The sequence below is a fragment of the Ambystoma mexicanum genome, chromosome 5p, assembly GCF_040938575.1.
Source record: "Ambystoma mexicanum isolate Mex_15411 chromosome 5p, UKY_AmexF1_1, whole genome shotgun sequence".
NCBI classification, from domain to species: Eukaryota; Metazoa; Chordata; class Amphibia; order Caudata; family Ambystomatidae; genus Ambystoma; species Ambystoma mexicanum.
Window position 1 is genome coordinate 78,010,717 of NC_090930.1, and position 24,179 is coordinate 78,034,895.

The window sequence follows — 24,179 nt, forward strand, 5'->3', positions numbered from 1 at the left end:
ATTGACCTCAATATACATTTAGACTCTCCTTGTTCCTCCTTTTTACTCTTCCATGACCTCCGCGACTCTCTCTCCCTGTCCATCCACCCCTCTGGCCCGACTCACTCTGCAGGGCACACACTCGATGTCTTGATCTCCTCTGACCTCCCCCTCTCCATCCCTGTGACCACTCCTCTCTCCTGGAGCGATCACTCCCTCCTCTCATCTCATCTCTCCCTCTCTTCCCCCCAAGCCAAGCCTACCCCAACACTGCCACCTACCTTCTCGGACATCCGGCCCATGAAGCGTGTGTCAGTTGAGGCTTTTGCCACCACTTTCTCTCCCCCCCTCCACCGTTGGCTGTCTCACATCCTGACACAGCCCTGTCTCTTCTCTACTCTTCAATTTCTGATACGCTTGATGCTCTTGCCCCTGTCATAAGGATCCGTTTGAAGTCCAAAGCAAAGTGCAATTCCTGGTATGACTCTGACCTAGCTACACTTAAACCTAAGTGTAGGGCGGCTGAGAGGAAATGGAGGACTTCCTGTTCATCCTTTGACAAACTGGCCTGTCGCCTGCTACAAAGGCAATACCGACTCTCTGTCCTCACCAAGAAGAGAGTCCACATTCAAACTCGTGTCTCTGCGGCATCTAACAACTCGGCCGAAGTCTTTAAAATTGGCAAGGAGCTGGCCAACCTTGCTGCAGTCTCTACCCCTCCTGTTGCCTCCCAGGCTCTCTGCAATGCCCTTGCCTCTCACTTCATTTAAAAAAACCAGGATACCCTGTCCACCCTCTCCACCCACACCCCTCCTCGCCCCTCTCCATCTGTGCTTACTGACCCTCCTTTAGCCACCCCCCCACCATCCTTCTCGTCCTTTCCTCTTTTCTCCCCTGACGAGGTCACTAGACAAGTCCGATCTACGAAAGCCTCATCAATACAGGTTCATCCCTGTTCCTCAAAAACCATCAAGGACCACATTGACACCCTTGCTCCGGCCCTTGCTGATTTTTGCAACCACTCCTTTGCCTCGGGATCCTTCCCCTCCCCTCTGAAGCACTCCTTTGTGCATCCTCTTCTCAAGAAACCCACAGCTGATCCTTCTTGTCCAGCTAACTATCGCCCAATTTCCATTACTCCCTTTCTTGGCAAACCCCTGGAAAAGTTGGCCATCTCTCAGCTTAACCTTCATTCCAATTCTGTTGGCTGTCTCCATGACCACCGGTCTGGCCTCAGAGCTGCCAAAAGCATGGAAACTGCTCTCCTGAACATCCGTGAAGATCTGCTCTCCAGCCTTGACTCTAACATTCCCTCTGTCCTCATCCTCCTCGATCTCTCTTCTGCCTTTGACACGGTCAACCATACCATCCTGCTCAATCATCACCGTGAAAACCTGGGTATCACTGATCAGGCTCTGGCCTTGCTGACCTCTTTCCTCTCAGATCGACCCTCCCAGGTCCAACTTGGGTCCTTCCTTTCATCTATCTTCCTCTCTACCTGTGGTGTTCCCCAGGGGTCTAACCTCTCGCCCTGGCCTGGCAACTCTTGCCCACTGCATTGCCACTTTCTGCTCAAATTTCCAGTGCTACGCTGACGACACTCGACGCATTTTCAGGCTGCCCTCTGTAAACTCCTCTCCCTCTCTCATCTCTGATTGCCTAACTGCCATTCATGATTGGTGTGCCGCCAATGATCTTTGTCTGAATGCCAGCAAGACGGAGATCCTCCTCATCAGCACACCTTCACCATCCTTTCCCCTCACTCTCTGGCCGGCCTCCCTTGGCCCTCTTTCTACCCCCACCTGAGAGGCTAAGAACCTCGGGGTCATCTTTGACTCCACCCTTTCCTTCTCCGCCCACATCTCTGAGGTCTCTAAAAAGTCAAATTTCCGACTTCACCTCCTCAGAGGTACTCTGCCTTTCCTCTCCTTCCCTCAGAAGCTCATGGTATCCCAAGCTCTGGTTCTCTCTAGCTGGGACTATTGTAAGAGCCTCTTTCTAAATTTACCTGCCTCTACTCTCCGCCCTCTGCAACTAATCCAGAACAGGATTGCGAGACTTGTCCTTGGCCTCAAGCCCTGGGATCGTATCCCTCCAGCTCTGAAATCTCTCCATTGGCTCCCAGTGGATGAAAGGATTAAATTCAAAACCCTCTGCATTGTCAACAAGGCTTTCTGGGGCCTGGGTCCAAAATACCTTCAGCTATCCCTCCGCAAATACCTCCCCTCTCGAGCTCTTCCCTCCTCTACCTCGTTTTTCAAAGAAACGATCTGGGGGTAGATCTCTGTCTTTGGCTGGGGCCTCCCTCTGGAACAGCCTCCCTGCCACTCTAAAACTTGAGGAAAACCATCTCTGGTACCGGAAGCACCTCAAGACCTTCATCTTTTCTTCTGCCTTCTCCCCCCCTCCCCCTGCTGATCTGTTCTCTCTTGGCACCGTGCACCTGACCACCCTCTGTCCTCCGGGTCCAGGTACCTGCTCACTCTGCTACCCTACCACACTGCCTCCAGCCCACCCCTTGTACTGGGGTCTGTATCTGTACCCGTACAGCCCCCCCGACCCTCTTTTTCTTCCTGCACTTATCAAACCAACCCTGTCTGCTGCCTTAATCCTAGCACTTGCAAATTGCTGGCTACACTAAAACTGTTTGTTGCCTTTATTATTTATTTATTGCTATTTATCTGTTTCTCCTCTGCTTCGCACTTTCCACTTCTCCCGCCTTCCATGCACTTTTCCCCTCCCCTCTCTCATGCACTTGCACGTCCTCAATGTCACTGGGCCTAGTAAGATCGCTGTTTTGTTCTCCCCTTGCCTGGTCGCGCTCTGAAACACTTGTGTACGAGCGCGATAGAAATAAAAATATCAATATCAATATCCAGTGCCAGGCTATTATGCAAGTCGATGCAAAAAGGACAAGCATACTCGTCCTTGGCACTTAGGCAATGTGCCGTTATATGATGGGTGCCCCTTCCAGGCGTAATAGAGGGAGGTGCAGGGTGGACAGTTGTGGGGTTTTTGGTGCTGGAGTGGTGGTGGGGGGTGGAGAAGAAGGAGCTGGAAGGGGAGGAAGCACGGGATGGGAATGGACATATTAGGAAGGGTATGGAGTGAAGGGTGCAAGTGGGAGGAGTAGCGGGAGAGAGAAGCAATCAGTTAAGGGGTAGAGGGCACGTCCATGGATGGACTTAGAGGCCAGTCATAGGAACTTGAAATGGACGTGATTATGTAGAACTGGTCCTGGGTGCACAGCGCAGGCGGCAGCGGTAGAACCTTTACTTTCAGCGGTGGACTGGGAACCAAATGGAATGTTTTTCAAAGTGGCCTCAGATTACAGCGTGCAAGAAAGCCAGACCCCTTTAAGCAGAGCTTGAGGGTCGGTCCTCTGGCCCAGGCCTTCAAAAATGGGTCTTAATAGGGAATTGAAAGCACATGTGTCCTTGTATGCAGAGACATCTTTATGGGTGGGCAAAAGGGAGCTTGCCCCGGGTCTCTACTTTGGAGAGGGCCCCACAAGACTGCCTGAGCTAAAGAAGTCAGTTCCCGTTGTTCACCAAACTTAATTAGCACATGACAGGGTATCTTGTGGCGTGCTGCTGAAGCTGTAAACGTATTGCCTATCTGCTGGTGACAAGTACATTCTGCTCTGATCAATTCATCCTTTACTGCTGTCTGTGTTCACTGTGGTGTACAGGGTTTGTGCGCTCACTACAGCACATCTGTAGGATTCCCACCTTTCCGTGGGGATTGCTTTGATCATGTGCAATAGCCAAAGTCAAAATGCAGATTGATTACATTGAGTGACACAATGGTTCAGAAGATAGCTCAGTGTGTTAAGCACTCATTGCAGAGATCTGTGTTTATATGCAAGATTACAAAACTAAATTACAGCACAACACCTGTAGGATTCTCACCTTTCTGTGGGGATTAAATTGATCATGTGCAACAGCTAAAGTTAAAATACCTTTGATTAAATTGAGTGCCACAATGGTTCAGAAGATAGCTCAGTGTGTTAAGCACTCATTGCAGAGATCTGTGTTGATATGCAAGATTACAAAACTAAATTCCAGCAAGGCAGACTCAACCGTTCCTATATCTGCAGTTGATACACCTGCCTGTACCTTGTTTTGTAGCACAGCGGGTCCTATTATCACCAAAGTACCTGCACCAGAGAACAGTTGCTATTCAAAAAACAGCATCAATGTGGTCAAGGTCTACAAATTGGTTTGTTCAGATGGGGAGTTATAACACCTAGACAGCCTCATCCAATGATGCGCATGAAGTGTTAGTCTATCGAGGTGAGTAGACATCCCCATTTAAGATGGAGGCACCAAAGCGTTCATGCTTGTATCCTGGCTTTGCCAGCAGATGATACAGTGATCCTGGGCAAATCATCATATCAATGACATTTCTGTGCTGTCTTCTGAGAAAATGCTTGCCTTCTCATGAGGCATTGTTTAGCCCATTACCTGATCTTTCTTTTTATGGATGCCATTTGCGGGGAAGGGGCTCTGAACAGATGAAAGTGGACCAGATATCGCATGCCTCTGGCAAGCATATTTTAAGGTCTGCTCATTTGACACTAAACAAATGCTTTGCTTTTTTGTACAATTAAAAACAATGTCTGCATGTTTATAATAACAATTTCACAAGCCGTGCTTTGGATGCATTTAAAGCTTTAAAATGCAAAAGGAAAAACCCCATATAAAATCTTTTTAGATCATGTCAGGTATTATGCTGGCACTTACATGCATTCCTTAATGATGGATGCCAAAATCACTCCAACGTTGAATAAAACACTTCTATAACATTTTGTTTTTAAAAATAGCCATGTTGGGTTATGTTATTTGTGTACTTTCCTAGTCAGCTCTATAAAAGTGGATTATTTTAGTTCATGGAAAGAACTGGAAAAGAAAGCAGTGAAGGGCAGAAATTGCAGAGTGGGTTCACATGACAGCGTCAGCTCTTAACTAATGTGTGACCCTGGGCATCTCATTTAATCTTGTATTGTCTAACTTGTCAGCATGACCAGTCCCTAAAGCTTTCAGAAATGTTGCCCTTCGGAGTGATGTTCCAAAAGTCCCCACTCGTGGTGTCTCTGGGTGTAGTGTTGCTTCCTGTATATTAGTAGTGAGCAGTGATATATACACTACCCTACAGCCACTTGCTCCTTCGCTCTCTAATGGCAACCCTACTTGAAAACCATGTCCCTCTTCTAACCGCAGTCCATCTGGACACCTTGCTGGTAGCTTCTAATCTTCATCCACTATCTATGACATGGCATCTCTAGCTTTCTCCTTCCCTCCAGTTGGCCACCTGTGTCCATGCTTGAGCACTTTTGCATTCTGTGAGGCAGCACATCTGAGTCCTCTGTCCATTCTGGATTATGGGCACTGTTTTCATGCAATATGTGCACTGAATTTGCACATGGGCGGTGTACTTTCCTGGTGGTTTTCCTGGTGGTTGCCATTGATGAAACGTGCCCTGCACCTAAACTAGGACACAGGTGCCCTTATTGTGGACTGTGAATGTTGCCCGTGTAGTGCTGCTAGTCTATCCTTCTGATGAAGCAAGAACGACGAGGATATAGGGACGGAAAGGGAGTAGCAGCACATTTATTGTAAGCGCTGCAAGGCAGCATATCAAGCTATGGGTTGTGATCGCAACGGGGGGTCGGGGGAGCAATGGAGGTGGGTCCCAAAGGTGGCCTTGCCCCGGGCCCCAAAAATGCTTACAATGGGCCTGCGTGAATGGCCATTAAAAAGTAGTCAATGATAACAAAAGAAAGATATAAAACCTTTGTTAAGATTGAGGAAAAACATACCGGAAGATGTGTAACAAATTCTTTGATTCAAGGGGATGTGTGGGATGAGGTGAGATGGAAGGGAAGGGGCTTGGTGACTGGTAGAGAGGGTAAGAGGGGCAGAAAGCCAGGGTACTCACACAAAAGACCCCCAGGGGAGCGAGGCCCACTGGGAAATCTTCAGAGCTTCCTGTAGGACAGTCCATCGATGGCTGTCTTTGACTGGTGCCACTTTACCTTATTGCAAAATGACTTTTATTGCTCTTCACTGGGACTTCAAACTTCTGAGTCTTCTCCACTAACCTGAACTTTACATGACGAAGCACGCAATAAGCACACAATAAGCACACAATATTTGTCTCAGGAGGATAGCTCAGCTGCAACATGCTCGTCTTGGAAGCAAAACGCCACGGAGCAGCACAGGTTTGATCCCAGGGTCCGCGCTTGGAAACCTCTGGGTATTAAGCGCGTTATAAATAACCTATCATATCAATACAACAGGAACAACGTTGCAAGGTTCCTTCTAGTGCAGCAGCTCGATAATAGAAGTGCCAACAGCAGATTGCCACCCCCTCCCACCCCCATCCCCGTGCCTTACCTGTACAGATGAAGCCCGGTAACCCCCCATAGATAAGGTCATCGTTGTCGGGTAACACGAAGGGGCACCTGGTCTGCACCTCCAGGCAGTATTGCTTGCACGGGATATGGCGCCGGCACTGTCGCTGCGTCACATTGAAGTACTCGGAGCACAGCCATGCTTTGTAGACAGCCTGTGAGTAAAGCAGGGAGAAAGAGAGAGGGTTAGCCAGCTGCCAACTTCTGCTCGGAACTAAGCAGCAGGAAGAACAACAGTGGTAGAGGGTTGTGAGGGACTGGCAGAGGGGTTGCCCGCACAGGTGCTCCTTTTAGACCCCAATGAACCCTCCTCTGCCACTCACAAAGTGGTCAAATGGAATGGAATGATGTCGCTTTGGGGGCCTTTCACCCATTCTAGCACCAGAACCTTCCTTCTTCACTGAAAGACAGACCCTTCCACATGCCCCAAGGAAATACGTCCTCCCTGGTGTGGCAACGGAATAAAAGCAGATGTGGCCCACCCCCCTTGCCAGTAAGATATACATCTGCACAGTGTACCTTGCAGATGCAGGGACAGCTCCCTTCTCTCTTTCCCTACTCACCTCCCTCCTAGGGACAGGCACCCCTTGCAGGGAAAGGGTGTTCTTCTGTCTAGGGATTTCGGTAGCTTACACAGCTATTGTAGCAAAGAAGCAATATTGCAAGAAATGCTCTACCTCATAAGTGTTCTTGTGTCTTATAACAAGGACAGAGACCGACTTTGTGATACGCTACTGACATGGCGATTGGCAAAGTCAGGATGCCTTTGTGGGAAACTTGCCCCATGTCATCAGACTCAGGCTTACCCAATACTGGTGTCCTTGTGAACAACAGTTTGCATGCTGGGGCTTTAATACTCGTGATGGCTAATGTTAACGACAAGTACCACGATAGAAAGCGTTGTTAGTTGAAAAGCCGAGACTTGATAAACATGGCCCTGATGACATGGGAGCGCCAACACTAGACTGCCGTGCCCACCATTACAGGAAAAACAAGATCATGACAACGCTCATGGAGAATGGTTCAGAAAAGCTGGGTTTGACAACAAGAAATAAGGTCCAACAGAGACTAGGCCCTAGTTAATGTTAATGTTAATGTTAATGTTAAAGGTCATTTGTACCGCACACTATCACCACCGGAGTGGTCCCCTGGCGCTCTGGCGGCTCTGAAAGAGGGGGGGAGGGTGGGTTAGTGGGTGGAGGCTGGAAAAGTGCAAGATTGCAGTGATGTGCTGTTGGCAGCCTCAGCCCGGTGGTTCCGTCGGCTGGGCCCGGGGTGTATGCGGCCAGTAGTCGTCGTGTGCTGATGTGCGAGTCTATGTGTTCTTTTGTTTTGTTGTTGCAGTGTAGTGAAGTTTGTGCGGTTTGCTGCGCTAGAGGTTTGTGGTTGTGTTTGGTTTGGAGTTTGAGAGGTGTATGCAGAGAAGGAAATTGTTAATGGTATTCGTTAGTCATCTCTATCCTGGACTGAACCGGTTGGGCTCGTGTAATCTTACCCGACGGGATGCTTGTACACCCTGAGCCTCAGGAGGTACGTGCCTGTTTTTCCATTCGAGGCCGTTTGAGGATCTAGCTGTCCCCTCTGCCCGCTCCCTTAATAACCTTGCATGCTCCTCACCCCCTCCACATGACTAGCGCCGCTGCTAGTGTCCATACACCCGGTTGTGTGGTGATTGGTGGTATTTTGTTCGTTCCACAGCCTCGTGGAACCTAGTTGTGGCTGTACGGGCGGTGGGGGATGGTAAGGGTTGGCTGGAGTAGTTGTATCCATTTCTCTGGGTCTCGCGGGTGGACCCCTGTGTCCAGCGTCAGCCCTACTGGTGCCCAGGGTACTTCTATCGGTTCTAGGGGTTTGTCAATGTCCTTTTTTGATGAGTCGTTTGTCTTATTGTTGTTTCGGTTTTAGTCTCCGGTGTTGAAGAGGCAGGTTTTTAGTAATTTTCTGAATTTAAGGTGGTCTTTGGTGTTCCTTATTACTTTTGGGATGTTGTTCCAGGTTTTCGCGGCTAAGTGGTAGAAAGCGGTGCCTCCGAGTTTCTTCTTGATGTACGGTTTTTGTTCCAGTCGGATTTCGTTGGTTGACCTGAGCGGTCTCGTTGGCTTGTAGATTGTTATTTCTTTTTTGTAGGAATTCTGCTCCTTGTCCGCTGATTGCCCTGTGCGTTATGCACAATGTTTTGAAGATGATATGCTGTTTTACTGGGAGCCAGTGTAGTGTTTTTAGGGCCGGGGTGATGTGGTCTCTTCTGGATAGTTTGAGGAGTAGTCTGGCTGCAGTGTTTTGGATCCGTTGTAGCTTCTTCAGTAGGTATTCCGGTATACCGAGGTAGAGGCTCTCTGCATAGTCGATATTTGACATGATGAGGCCGACGATGGTGAGTGTTTTGTGTGTGAAGGAGAGGAAAGGTAGTATTTTTCTTGCCGTGTGGAGGAGGAAGAAGCATTTCTTGACTGTTGCTTTTATTTGCGGTTCTAAGGTTAGGGTGTTGTCCATCAGGACTCCCAGATTTTTTACTACCTTAGATGGTGATGGTGTAGATCCCATTTCCGTTGGCCACGGGATGGCGGTTTCCTTCTCTTGGTCTTTGGATATAATCATGATTTCGGTTTTTCCTGGATTGATTTTCAGGTTGTTGGCATTCATCCAGTTGAAGACTTCTTTTAGACAGTCGGTTAAGTTTGAATGATCGGCTTGGGTGTCTTCGATCTTGTAGATGATTTGAGTGTCGTCTGCATAGTTGTAGCATTTGATGTTGTGTTTCTTGAAGATTCTGATTACTGGGGTTTGGTAGATGTTGAAGTACAGTGGAGATAGTGAGGATCCTTGTGGTACTCCACAGTCGTTGACTCGTGGGGTGGATTTGAAGGGTTTGATCCAGACGGTTTCAGTTCTGTCTGCGAGGAATGATTTAGTCCAGCGTAGCGCTGTGTCTGTTATGCCTATGTCTTCTAGTCTTTTGGTTAGGGTGTCATGGCTAACTGTGTCGAAGGCTGCAGAGAGGCCGAGCAGGATAAGGGCAGATGTTGTGTTGGAGTCTGCGTTTGTTTTTAGGTCATCCCAGATGGATAGTAGTGCTGTTTCTGTCCTCTTGTGGGTCTGAAGCCGACTTGAGCTTGGTCTAGCAGGTGGTGTTCTTCAACGTATTCTTGGGTTAGTTTGTATACGTAGGTTTCGAGGAGTTTGGCTGGGTAGGGGATGTTGGAGATTGGTCTGTAGTTGGAGAGGTCATCTACGTCCCCGCTTGTGTTTTTCAGAAGTGGTTTGATGTAAGCCGATTTGAAGATCCTTGGTACTGTTCCTGTTGCCAGTGATAGATTTAGAAGGCTTCTGAAGTATTCCGCTGGTGTTCCTTGTCTGAGGATTGATTTGTAGATGTCCGGGGGGCAGGGATCCATCGGTGAGCCTGCTTTCTTGCTGTGTTTTATCAGCGTTGCGAATGCCTCTGCTGATATTTGAGGGTAGTTATTGAGTTTGTGCTGCGGTTCTGATTTAGGTTCGTTTGGTTGTAAGTCGCTGCTGGTTGGTCTCTGTTGGATGGTTTGTCGGATTTCATTGATTTTCTTTTTGAAGTGGTCTGCAAGGTTGTTGCATAGTTTCTCCGAGGGGGTTGGGGTGTTGTCACAGCCTGGTGGGTTTCTCATTTCTTTAATGATACGGAACATTTCTTTTTGTGTGTTGGTGGCATTTGTGATTCTGTCATCATAATGCTTTCTCTTTGCCTTTTGAATTTCCTTCTTGTATGCGCGAATGTGCTTCTGGAACATTGTTTTTTGTCTGGATTGTAATCTTTCCTCCATTCCGTTTCCATCTTTTTGTTTTCTTTTTTCATGGTGCTTAGTAGTGGGGTAAACCATTTTGCCATTGCTCTTTTTTTTATGGTGTGAATGGTTTTTCTGGGGCCATCTTGTCGATTGTATCTGCAATCCATTTGTGTAGTATCTCCGCTTTCCCGTCTAGGTCAGCTAGGTCTAGTTCTGTTGTTGAGGGCTTGGTTAACTCCAGTTGTTCGAATAGGTTGCCTTTTTTGACGTCTTTCCAGTTTCTTTTTGTGGTGGCTGTGAGTTTGGGAGGTTGGATGTAGACTTGAGTACAACATGGTAAACGTGGTAAACATGTGTACTTAGCTCACCTTATGGAACTCATGTGGACATGTGTTGCATACGATCCCCAGATCCCACCAAAAAGGATGGCTCCTTAGAGTAGTAACTTCGTAGTCACGAAGATACATTTACTCAAAAATCATTAGAAATCACAATATAATAATGGTGACTGTAGTGGACGCCATCTTCAAAATACATTCGGTAATTTCACTTCTGGTCAACATGATGCAAAGGGCAACTTCATTCATAGGGATGAGCCACAGAATCACTTTGCTCTCCGACAGGTTTCGAGTTCTTCAAAACGCTTCTTCAGGACATGTCATCTACGCAAAGCATACACACCTAACGTAAAGAAAGGCTGCTTTTCGTATAAATAATTGATCATAGTAATAACATTCAGGAAAGTGACCAATTAGGGAACGCCAAAGTATACAGATGTGGAAGAGAACATACATCAAAAGTGTATCCAAGTGAAGGGTCTATTGAATTCTAAATGATTAAGGTCATTGGTGGCTGGCGAATATGTATTGTGGACGGCATCAATATGTCCCTTGAATTAGTGACTTTTCATAGTGTGGGAGCCCAAGTAATGTTAAAGTTTAAGAGGGTTCTCCTCCAAGAACATGTGTAAAATAAATGGTTGAAATTATACATTTTATAGCCCACACAATTTCTGAGCGATATTGGGTAAAATGCCATGCAATTTACATTTGATTATGTATGGTTACACCTGACAAAAATCTAATAGATGTGAGATCTTCAGCAGTACACATGAGCATTTTACAAGTCTTCAATGATGCTGCCCCCACATCGTATGCCTGTACTGCCACTGCAACACACCTTCAACATGTTCTACTGACAATATATGCCAGCAGTCCCACTGTAAAACATATGGTGCTGTATCCACACCATGTGCCATCATTCTCCCTCTAAAGCTCTTTCATGATGCCTGTGATCCCCATACATGCCATCATTTCCACTGTAAAACCCTTTTACAAAGCTGTGCCTGTATTCTTATTGTAATCCTTAAATATCATGCCCACTATATGTATAAGCTTTGCAATGTTAAATCTTTTCATGATGCTGCACCTAGAGCATAGGACAGCATTGTTATTCTACCTTCCATGCAGCTGTGCTCATAATATATGTCTACATTCCTACTGTAAAACACTTCAATATGCTGCAGCCACAATATATGCCAGCATTCACACTGCAAAATGCTTTGGTGCCTCTTCAGATTTTTAGAGCATTACAAATAAATACATTAATAATAATAATAATAATAATAATAATAATAATAATAATAATAATAATAATAATAATAATAATAATAATAATAATAATAGTAGTAGTTATTATTATTATTATTATTATTATTATTATTATTATTATTATTATTATTATAACAAACACCTTTTAATGATGCTGTGCCAAAATAGATGCCAACTTTCCCAGGCTTTGAAATTATTTTGTCAGGAATGCTCTTTTCCCTTTCATTGTTATTGTGCGGTAGTGTGAAAGGGGCTATAGGATCCTAGGCTTAGTAAGCGCATGTGATGACATCATTTGAAATGACCTGTGAGACTCCTTTCCCATAACAGTGGAAACGCGGGGGCTTCATTTCCGCTTCCAGCCAATAAATACCCGCATGAAACCGGCAACAAAGCCTGGAAGTCTCAAAAGCAAGCGATGGGCAGTGCTGATAGTATACTTTGATTTAAGCTGCTTGGTTAGACCTCACTCCGAATTCCACTTCCGAATTTCACCCCTCGAAAAATGGAAGCAGGCACGTGTTCTGTACACTTCTGATCTCTCTCTCTCTCTTCCCTCTCTCTCTCCTCTCTGTCTTTCCCTCTCTCTCGCACTTGGATGGACAGAACTATTCACTAAGACTGGCAGCGGAAGTACAATCTCACGTGCAGCTGGGATCTGACCTTGGTTGCCTAGCAACCTGTTAGTTGCAGTGCGCGCAGCCTGTGTGCTGTGCAATGCTTAGTTTACCGGCTCGCCATATTTATTCTATTCAGATTGTAAAGTGGCTCAGTCAAGCGGGCAGCAGGGTAAGGCACACAGGGGGTGCTAAAGCATAGCTCCCAACCTTTAGTCTCACCAAGACAACCGATTTTCTTTTTGACGGGTGAGAGCCCATAGAAGTGAATGGGCGTATGAGAGACTTGGCGGGTGATTCAGTTGCTTGCAAGGCGGGTTACACCCGCCAAAAGCGGGTGAGTTGAGAGCTATGGCTAAAAGGGGTGCCGGTCTGCCCCCTAAATCCCTCTGGCTCATCCACTTTCAAGGCGAGGGTGGCATCTACGGACCGTCAGAGGCGTTGCAGGTGAGACTGCTGTGGGATCTCATTACTTCAGTAGGGGGGCCGTGACAGAGTAACAGCGAAAATGCAATATTAATGCAATATAGATGGCAATGGGAAAGTTATGCACTGCATAAGAAAAGTAGAACATCAAGCATCTCTCCAGCTACAGCAAGGAAGCTGCTGGCCACTGCTCCTCTGCCCTTACTCCCTGCAGCAGGCCACATTTTACTTATGCTATGGAAAATACTGTCCGTTTCTGGAGGAAGCTTACCAAAATAAATCGTTTCCAAGTGCTTACGTAAAAGCTGTTCTTATCCAATATAATGGCCCTTTTTGGTGGCCTTCCTGGGTGTCCAATCAATGGACGGGGCTCTCTAAATCTGCTGTGAAAATCTTCGAATTTCTTGTTACTTTGGAATATTAAGTTTCGCTTTCGAGACCTATAAGCCGGAACTATTGCATTGGAGTACAGATAGGGAGGAACGGCATATGAGGAGGGACACACAGCATGTAGCTGTTGTTTGCTTATGAGCCCAGCCATTGGCATGCTAATCCCTTTGCCATTCCCACCCATTCCTTTCTCTCCCCACCCAAAGCACTTCCTCACGGGAACTTTTTAAGATCGCTTTAATCAAGCCTTACCATCAGGCTTTGCAATTAAAGTGCCTGCCAGTGTTTGTTCAAAGCACTCTTCTGAGAGTTAATTACTTTATAAACGAAAAGAGTTTATAGTGCACTCCCGTGGAGAATGCTGTCTGTTAAGTAGAGCATTATAATAATTATAATTATGATAGGTTATTTATAACGCGCTTAGTACCCAGAGGTTTCTAAGAGCGGACACGGGGATCGAACCTGTGTTGCTCCACGTCGTCTTGCTTCCAAGTCAAGTGCGTTTGTGTGCATAGCTTTTAAAACAAGTAACAGGCATTTGGAAGTTCCAGTTAAACCAGTATTTCATATGCAGTTGCCTTCTGCGAAGACTTCGGCAGGCTGTGGCTATGAGAGGGAGCTCTGACTGGAGACATATGGAATTGCCACATGCCGCATTGCCAGTGGACGCATGGAATTGGACACGTTCATTGTGGCTCAGAAAGGCATTAGGGAAATTGGCAAAGTGTGTTTACTGAATCATTAGGGGCCAAGCAAGTGTCAAGCAGGCATACTGGGGACAAACAGGACATGGCATGTGTGCTAAGAGGCCAATAACTGGAGACAGTGCAGAGCAGCAGATCACAGCCAAGTGACTCATTTGAGGACGGCAGTCGAAGCCTTATTTTGTAAGTAACAACAGACATAATTCCTGCAGTGACCATCCATAGTATTCATCTATTCTAGTGTGGTCAAGAAACTCCTGGGCAAATATTGGGTCCTGTGCGTGGCACATTTTGGTGCTATGCTGTGCTTCTATTGTGTTTTAGCAGCATCAGGGCCCTTACAGTCCAGAGCTAGGACCGCTCTCAATGGAATCAATATTTATAATAATAGCTTCAAGTTGCCTTCACGTTGTATTTTTTTACACCTTCCATTACAGAATTGTTGGTGGATCCCCTCCCACACCCCTTTGGATCATCGCTCTTAAAGGCAGTTGTCATGTCACGCACAGCTTTTCCCGTAAACTAATTCTCTGGGATTTCCCTGAAGATGTTTACAAAATGATCCGTCAATTGTTTGCAGCAGTTTGTGAGATTTATGAAAATACAGTTTTTCTGGAACTCAGCGCTCACTGAAGCTTTACAAACATGTAATTTCGCCCTCTAAGTATGCAAAACGAGGTGTGACACCCTCACCTGTGCTCTTCTGCACTTCAGCTTGGCCGCCAGCCAACCACAAGAAATATTGGACAAATATATAGTGCATAAAAGAAAGGAGCTCATTTTGGAGTTCCCTGTAATTCGGTGGTGGGGTCCCGTTCCTTGTACACTTTCACGTATACAGGTTCCCGCTGCTAAATCTTCCACATTTGCATGGCAGAGTGCAAAAGGGGAGGGCAAAAAGGTAGAAAGCCACCGGACTCGATAGGAATCCTCTGCATTTTCTCTGGCACGAAAATCCATTGCCAGCGCAAATTCTGTTGTATTTGTATGGCAAAGAGGAAGGGAGCAGCGGAGTCGTAAGTTACGTTCCACTACTCTCTGCCAAACCAATCAAGGAAAATGAGCCATCGCGTAAACAAAATGCGTAAACGCCTTTTATGCATTTTGTTTACAGTAGGCCGGGCTCAAAATGAGATACAAAGTGAATTGTCTCTTGGCAACTAAGTGTACAGCTACCACTCATTTACACTCAGAACGTTGTGCTTGTTCTCAAAGGATTAGAACCTGTGACATTTTGGGCATGTGTCTCCAGCGGATGCGTAAACCGCAGGTCTGACGTGGTCTGTTTTTCGATGAGGGTGGATTCCAGCATTGTTGATGAGATTGCTGTTTCAAATTCTTTGGAAATGGAATTCATGACATGCATGCTTAAAAACATTTTATTTTGTAAACTACTGCCATCTCTGGAGCCCTTTTTCCTGCAGAGGCTCTGGGCTTTGGGGGAGTTTGTGAAATGATCCTGTGTGGCTGCATAGCCACATTGTTTGACACTCTCAACAACGTGTGCATGTTTTCACATAGGACTTCCTCACAGAGGCTAGCTGTATTTCAAAAAGCATGTCATCACATTACGCAAGTTCGTGGCAGTCCTTTTAGCAATCTTGTCAGGTAGAAAGGCTGAGTCATTCGCTCCAGGATTTGCACCCTTTGCGGTTGACCGCACCACACCTTTGGGGCACACTGTGGGTGCGCAAACTCATCTGAGTGCTTTGTGTTCTTAAAAATGTAAAACTCAATAAAGCTTTCAATGATTTGAGCCTTATGCTGAAAGGGAAGAAAGACTGGAGCTAACCAGCCTTTAGGCCTTGATACGGCACCTGCATTTGCCTCAAGTGACCCCAGTTTGAAGGGTCCAATCAGGCTTAGTCACACTAAAAGTTGTCCCGGTGTGCCCCCACATTATTCCTTTTATTTCCAGTTCATTTTCTGGAAACTTCCAATTGGCCTGCAATTTTAACACCAGTTGAGCCTGATTTGAACTTGAAAGGTTTTGAGAGCGATGGTTCTGATTTTTTTTTTATCTTAGCTCGCTCTAGATAAAGTTGCACGGATAGTCAGAGCTCTCAACCTTTTTTTCCCCCCACGGCGGGTGTAAAAGTTCGGATTTTGTTTTTGGCAGGTGAGAGCCCATTGACATGTATGAGCGTGTAAAGGGCTTGGCGGGTGAGAGAGACAATTACACCCACCAAAAGCACGTGGGCGGAGAGGCATGTCAGCCTATGGACTCCTCTTCAGCCCAATGCAAACCATTAAAAGAGAGCATCCGTGACCGCTGACTCTCATCCAATCACCTTGCGCTCCACATCTAATCATTGGCTGATTTACAAGTCCTCACTTCACCTCCAGCTGGTAGCGCACTGCATACTTGCGGATATGGGAATCGAGGGAATAGCTTTTAATTGACACCTGTTTTTCCTCACCTCTTTTAATCACAGGGCGCGTCTGACCGCTTTCTGGTACCACACACCGGAATCCGCTGTGGCATACTTAAGGGTTCGGTCTATGCCAGATCCGAAACCACTACTCAATTGTCTAGCGCCTATGTGTCTCAGGAGGATAGCTCAGGGTCAACGTGCTCGCCTTGGAAGCAAGACGACACTGAGCACCACAGGTTCGATCCCCACGTCCACGCTTAGAAATCTATGGGTATTAAGCGTGTTATAAATAACATATCATATCATATATGCTGATGGCATCCAGATTCATATCAATCTACCGGTGTGGAATGGGGTCAGTCAAGCAGTAGCTAGGCTCCTCCTACACGCTCAGGCCTGGACGAATGAGAACCGCCTCCCATTAACAGGTCTTGCGGGTTAGTCCTGTGAATCTCCTAACCATTCACATTCAAGCGGCCTCCCACCTTGGGCCTGTCCCTCGCACCCAAAAAAAAGCAGGCACCGCTTGTATAACATTTCCTGACAATCTCTCGAAGACACCACAAGTAGAGTCGGCCACCAGGAGTGCATAGTTCCACCAGCAGATCCCACACAGGCTCTTGCCGTTGCTGCAGGCCAGGCCCAATATCTTGGAGATACTCGCAAGTTGGAATCTCCTGCCATGACCTTTGCAGCAGACGCAATGCCGGGCTCTTAGCCAAACCACCTCCAAACCACAGTGTATTTCAAATGTTACAGCCAGCCTTAGTTTTGCGCGGAAGTGCTCTGATTCTCTGACCAGCTGTGAACTCACAATAATGGCTACACACCCCTAGCAGAAACAGAAGAACAGATCCTATGTACTACACACCCCTAGCAGATATAGAAGAATGGAACATATGTACTACACACCCCTAACAGAAACAGAAGAACAGAACATATATACTACACACCAATAGCAGAAATAGAAGAATGGAACAGATGTACTACACACCCCTAACAGAAGTAGAAGAACGGAACAAGTGTACTACACACCCCTAGCAGAAATAGAAGAACGGAACAAGTGTACTACACACCCCTAGAAGAAATAGAAGAACGAAACATAGGTACTACACACCCATAGGATAAATAGAAGAACGGAACATATGTACTACACGCCTAGCAGAAATAGAAGAAAGGAACATATGTGCTACACACCCATAGCAGAAATAGTAGAATGGAAGATATGTACTACACACCCCTAACAGAAATAGAAAACGGAACAAGTGTACTACTACACACCCCTAGCAGAAATAGAAGAACGGAACAGATGTACTACACACCCCTAGCAGAAATAGAAGAACGGAACAAATTACTACACACCCCTAACAGAAACAGAAGAACGGAACATATGTACTACACACCCATAGCAGAAATAGAAGAATGGAACAGATGTACTACACACCCCTAACAGAAATAGAAGAACGGAACAAGTGTACTACACACCCCTAGCAGAAATAGAAGAACGGAACAAGTGTACTACACACCCCTAGAAGAAATAGAAGAATGGAACAGATGTACTACACACCCCTAGCAGAAATAGAAGAACGGTACAGATGTACTACACATCCTTGTCAGAAACAGAAGAACGGAACATATGTACTACACACCCCTAGCAGAAATAGAAGAACGAAACATAGGTACTGCACCCCCATAGGATAAATAGAAGAACGGAACATATGTACTACACACCAATAGCAGAAATAGAAGAACGGAACAGATGTACTACACACCTAGCAGAAATAGAAGAACGGAACATATGTACTACACACCCATAGCAGAAATAGTAGAATGGAACATATGTACTACACACCCCTAACAGAAATAGAAGAACGGAACAGATGTACTACACACCCCTAACAGAAATAGAAGAATGGAACAAATGTACTACACACCCCTAACAGAAATAGAAGAATGGAACAAATGTACTACACACCGCTAACAGAAATAGAAGAATGGAACAGATGTACTACACACCCCTAGCAGAAATAGAAGAACAGAACATATGTACTACACACCCATAGCAGAAATAGAAGAACGAAACATATGTTCAACACACCATTAGCAGAAACAGACGAACAGAACATATGTACTACACAGCCCTAGCAGAAATAGAAGAACGAAACATATGTACTACACACCAATAGCAGAAATAGAAGAATGGAACAGATGTACTACACACCCCTAGCAGAAACAGAAGAACAGAACAAGTGTACTACACACCCCTAGCAGCAATAGATGAATAGAACATATATACTACACACCCCTAGCAGAAATAGAAGAATGGACCAAATGTACAACACACCCCTAGCAGAAATAGAAGAATGGAACATATGTACTAAACACCAATAGCAGAAATAGAAGAACGAAACATATGTACAACACACCCCTAGCAGAAACAGAAGAACAGAACATATGTACTACACACCCATAGCAGAAATCGAAGAATGAAACTTATGTTCAACACACCATTAGCAGAAATAGACGAACAGAACATATGTACTGCACAGCCCTAGCAGAAATAGAAGAACGGAACATATGTACTACACACCAATAGCAGAAATAGAAGAATGGAACAGATGTACTATACACCCCTAGCAGAAAGAGAAGAACGGAACATATGTACTACACACCCCTAGCAGAAACAGAAGAACAGAACATATGTACTACACACCCATAGCAGAAATAGAAGAACGAAACATATGTTCAACACACCATTAGCAGAAACAGACAAACAGAACATATGTACTACACAGCCCTAGCAGAAATAGAAGAACAAAACATATGTACTACACACCAATAGCAGAAATAGAAGAATGGAACAGATGTACTACACACCCCTAGCAGAAACAGAAGAACAGAACAAGTGTACTACACATCCCTAGCAGAAATAGATTAATAGAACATATGTACTACACACCCCTAACAGAAATAGAAGAATGGAACAAATGTACTACACACCCCTAGCAGAAATAGATGAATAGAACATATGTACTACACACCCCTAACAGAAATAGAAGACCTGAACAAGTGTACTACACACCCCTAGCAGAAATAGAAGAATGGAACATATGTACTGCATACCAATAGCAGAAATAGAAGAACGAAACATATGTACTACACACCCCTAGCAGAAACAGAAGAACAGAACATATGTACTACACACCCCTAGCAGAAATAAAATAAAGAAACATATGTACTACACACCAATAGCAGAAATAGTAGAATGGAACAGATGTACTACACACCGCTAACAGAAATAGAAGAACAGAACAAGTGTACTACACACCCCTAGCAGAAATAGAAGAATGGAACAGATGTACTACAAACCCCTAACAGAAATAGAAGAAATGAACAAGTGTACTACACACCCCTAGCAGAAATAGAAGAACGGAACATATGTACTACACACCAATAGCAGAAATAGAAGAACCAAACAGATGTACTACACACCCCTAGCAGAAATAGAAGAACCAAACAGATGTACTACACACCCCTAGCAGAAATAGAAGAACAGAACATATGTACTACACACCCATAGCAGAAATAGAAGAACGAAACATATGTACTAAACACCCCTAGCAGAAACAGAAGAACAGAACATATGTACTACACACCCCTAGCAGACATAGAAGAACGAAACATATGTACTACACACCCCTAGCAGAAATAGAAGAATAGAACAGATGTACTACACACCCCCAGGGTCTGACCTTCAGCGCTTCCACATGTTGGGGGCAGGGAGGTGAAGACCCATATAGGCCACTCTTTCCATGGAGCACCAGCTCTTCATCCTGCTTCCCAGACCTACAGGCCGAGATGAGGATCTCTTGCCATTACTCCCGCCTGGGGTCTGACCTTCAGGGCTTCCGCATGTTGGGGGAAGTGAGGTGAAGACCCAGATAGACCACTCTTTCCATGGAGCACCACCTCTTCATCCTGCTTTCCAGACCTACAGGCCAAGCTGAGGACCTCTTGCCATTACTCCTGCCTGGGGTCTGACCTTCAGGGCTTCTGCATGTTGGGGAAAGGGAGGTGAAGACCCAGATAGACCACTCTTTCCATGGAGCACCAGCTCTTCATCCTGCATCCTAGACCTACAGGCCAAGCTGAGGACCTCTTGCCATTACTCCCGCCTGGGGTCTGACCTTCAGGGCTTCCGCATGTTGGGGGCAGGGAGGTGAAGACCCAGATGGACCACTCTTTCACTGGAGCACCACCTCTATATCCTGCACCCCAGACCTACAGGCCGAGCTGAGGACCTCTGGCCATTGCTCTCACCTGGGGTCTGACCTTCAGCGCTTCCGCATGTTGGGGGCAGAGAGGTGAAGACCCAGATAGACCACTCTTTCCATGGAGCACCAGCTGTTCATCCTGCACCCTAGACGTACAGGCTGAGCTGAGGATCTTTTGCCATTGCTCCCGCCTGGGGTCTGACCTTCAGTGCTTCTGCATGTTTGAGGCAGGGAGGTGAAGACACAGATAGACCACTCTTTCCATGGAGAACCAGCTCTTCATCCTGCATCCTAGACGTACAGGCTGAGCTGAGGACCTTTTACCATTGCTCCCGCCTGGGGTCTGACCTTCAGTGCTTTTGCATGTTTAGGGCAGGGAGGTGAAGACCCAAAAAGACCACTCTTTCCATGGAGCACCAGCTCTTCATCCTGCTTCCCAAACCTACAGGCCGAGCTGAGGACCTCTGGCCATTACTCTCGCCTGGGGTCTGACCTTCAGTGCTTCTGCATGTTGGGGGCAGGGAGGTGAAGACCCAGATGGACCACTCTTTCACTGGAGCACCAGCTCTTCATCCTGCATCCTAGACCTACAGGCCAAGCTGAGGACCTCTGGCCATTACTCTCGCCTGGGGTCTGACCTTCAGTGCTTCTGCATGTTGGGGGCAGGGAGGCGTAGACCCAGATACACCACTCTTTCCATGTAGCACCAGCTCTTCATCCTGCTTCCCAGACGTACAAGCCGAGCTGAGGACCTCTGGCCATTACTCTCGCCTGGGGTCTGACCTTCAGGGCTTCCGCATGTTGGGGGCAGGGAGGTGAAGACCCAGATAGACCACTCTTTCCATGGAGCACCACCTTTTCACCCTGTGTCCTAGACCCACAGGCCGAGCTGAGGACCTCTGGCCATTTCTCCCGCCTGGGGTCTGACCTTGAGTGCTTCCGCATGTTGGGGGCAGGGAGGTGAAGACCCAGATGGACCACTCTTTCCATGGAGCACCAGCTCTTCATCCTGCATCCCAGACCTATAGGCCAATCTGAGGACCTCTTGCCATTACTCTCACCTGGGGTCTGACCTTCAGTGCTTCCGCATGTTGGGGGCAGGGAGGTGAAGACCCAGATGGACCACTCTTTCCATGGAGCACCAGCTCTTCATCCAGCATCCTAGACCTACAGGCCGAGCTGAGGACCTCTGGCCATTACTCCTGCCTGGGGTCTGACCTTCAGGGCTTCCGCATGTTGGGGGCAGGGAGGGGTAGACCCAGATAGACCACTCTTTCACTGGAGCACCACCTCTACATCCTTCACCCCAGACCTATAGGCCGAGCTGAGCACCTCTGGCCATTACTTTCGCCTGGGGTCTGACCTTCAGCGCTTCCGCATGTTGGGGCAGGGAGGTGAAGACCCAGATAGACCACTCTTTGCATGGAGAACTAGCTCTTCATCCTGCTTCCCAGACCTACAGGCCAAGTTGAGGACCTCTTGCCATTACTCTCGCCTGGGGTCTGACCTTCAGCGCTTCCGCATGTTGGGGGCAGGGAGGTGAAGACCCAGATAGACCACTCTTTCCATGGAGCACCAACTCTTCACCCTGCGTCCTAGACCCACAGGCTGAGCTGAGGACCTCTGGCCATTACTCCCGCCTGGGGTCTGACCTTCAGTGCTTCCGCATGTTGGGGGCAGGGAGGTGAAGACCCAGATGGACCACTCTTTCCATGGAGCACCAGCTCTTCATCCTGCATCCCAGACCTGCAGGCCAATCTGAGGACCTCTTGCCATTACTCTCACCTGGGGTCTGACCTTCAGTGCTTCCGCATGTTGGGGGCAGGGAGGTGAAGACCCAGATGGACCACTCTTTCCACGGAGCACCAGCTCTTCATCCAGCATCCTAGACCTACAGGCCGAGCTGAGGACCTCTGGCCATTACTCCTGCCTGGGGTCTGACCTTCAGGGCTTCCGCATGTTGGGGGCAGGGAGGCGTAGACCCAGATAGACCACTCTTTCACTGGAGCACCACTTCTACATCCTTTACCCCAGACCTATAGGCCGAGCTCAGCACCTCTGGCCATTACTCTCGCCTGGGGTCTGACCTTCAGCGCTTCCGCATGTTGGGGCAGGGAGGTGAAGACCCAGATAGACCACTCTTTCCATGGAGAACCAGTTCTTCATCCTGCTTCCCAGACCTACAGGCCAAGCTGAGGACCTCTTGCCATTACTCTCACCTGGGGTCTGACCTTCAGTGCTTCCGCATGTTGGGGGCTGGGAGGTGAAGACCCAGATAGACCACTCTTTCGCTGGAGCACCAGCTCTTCATCCTGCTTCCCAGACCTACAGCCCAAGCTGAGGACCCCTGGCCATTACTCTCGCCTGGGGTCTGACCTTCAGCACTTCCGCATGTTGGGGGAAGGGAGGCGTAGACCTAGATAGACCACTCTTTCACTGGAGCACCAGCTCTTCATCCTTCATCCTAGACCTACAGGCCAAGCTGGGGACCTCTGGCCATTACTCTCGCCTGGGGTCTGACCTTCAGTGCTTCCGCCTGTTGGGGGCAGGGAGGTGAAGACCCAGATAGACCACTCTTTCCATGGAGCACCAGCTCTTCATCCTCCTTCCCATACCTACAGCCCAAGCTGAGGACCTCTGGCCATTACCCCCGCCTGGGGTCTGACCTTCAGGGCTTCCACATGTTGGGGGCAGGGAGGTGAAGACCCAGATAGACCACTCTTTCCATGGAGCACAAGCTCTTCATCCTGATTCCCAGACCTACAGGCCATGCTGAGGACCTCTGGCCATTACTCCCGCCTGGGGTCTGACCTTCAGTGCTTCCGCATGTTGAGGGCAGGGAGGTGAAGACCCAGATAGACCACTCTTTCCATGGAGCACTAGCTCTTCATCCAGCATCCTAGACGTACAGGACAAGCTGAGTACCTCATGCCATTACTCTCACCTGGGGTCTGACCTTCTGCGCTTCCGCGTGTTGGGGGCAGGGAGGCGTAGACCCAGATAGACCACTCTTTCACTGGAGCACCACCTCTACATCCTTTACCCCAGACCTATAGGCCGAGCTCAGCACCTCTGGCCATTACTCTCGCCTGGGGTCTGACCTTCAGCGCTTCCGCATGTTGGGGCAGGGAGGTGAAGACCCAGATAGACCACTCTTTCCATGGAGAACCAGTTCTTCATCCTGCTTCCCAGACCTACAGGCCAAGCTGAGGACCTCTTGCCATTACTCTCACCTGGGGTCTGACCTTCAGTGCTTCCGCATGTTGGGGGCTGGGAGGTGAAGACCCAGATAGACCACTCTTTCGCTGGAGCACCAGCTCTTCATCCTGCTTCCCAGACCTACAGCCCAAGCTGAGGACCCCTGGCCATTACTCTCGCCTGGGGTCTGACCTTCAGCACTTCCGCATGTTGGGGGAAGGGAGGCGTAGACCTAGATAGACCACTCTTTCACTGGAGCACCAGCTCTTCATCCTTCATCCTAGACCTACAGGCCAAGCTGGGGACCTCTGGCCATTACTCTCGCCTGGGGTCTGACCTTCAGTGCTTCCGCCTGTTGGGGGCAGGGAGGTGAAGACCCAGATAGACCACTCTTTCCATGGAGCACCAGCTCTTCATCCTCCTTCCCATA

At 47.5% G+C, this 24,179-nt stretch overlaps 1 protein-coding gene across 1 annotated transcript in view; it reads right to left on the reverse strand.

Annotated features, from left to right (window-relative positions):
* Window positions 1–24,179, reverse strand: part of NALF2 (NALCN channel auxiliary factor 2) — a 966,281-nt gene that overhangs the window by 262,184 nt on the left and 679,918 nt on the right. The window contains exon 2 of the mRNA XM_069612488.1: window positions 6,378–6,549. Within this exon, the coding sequence (XP_069468589.1) occupies window positions 6,378–6,549 (172 nt within the window). The remainder of the gene's footprint in view (window positions 1–6,377; window positions 6,550–24,179) is intronic.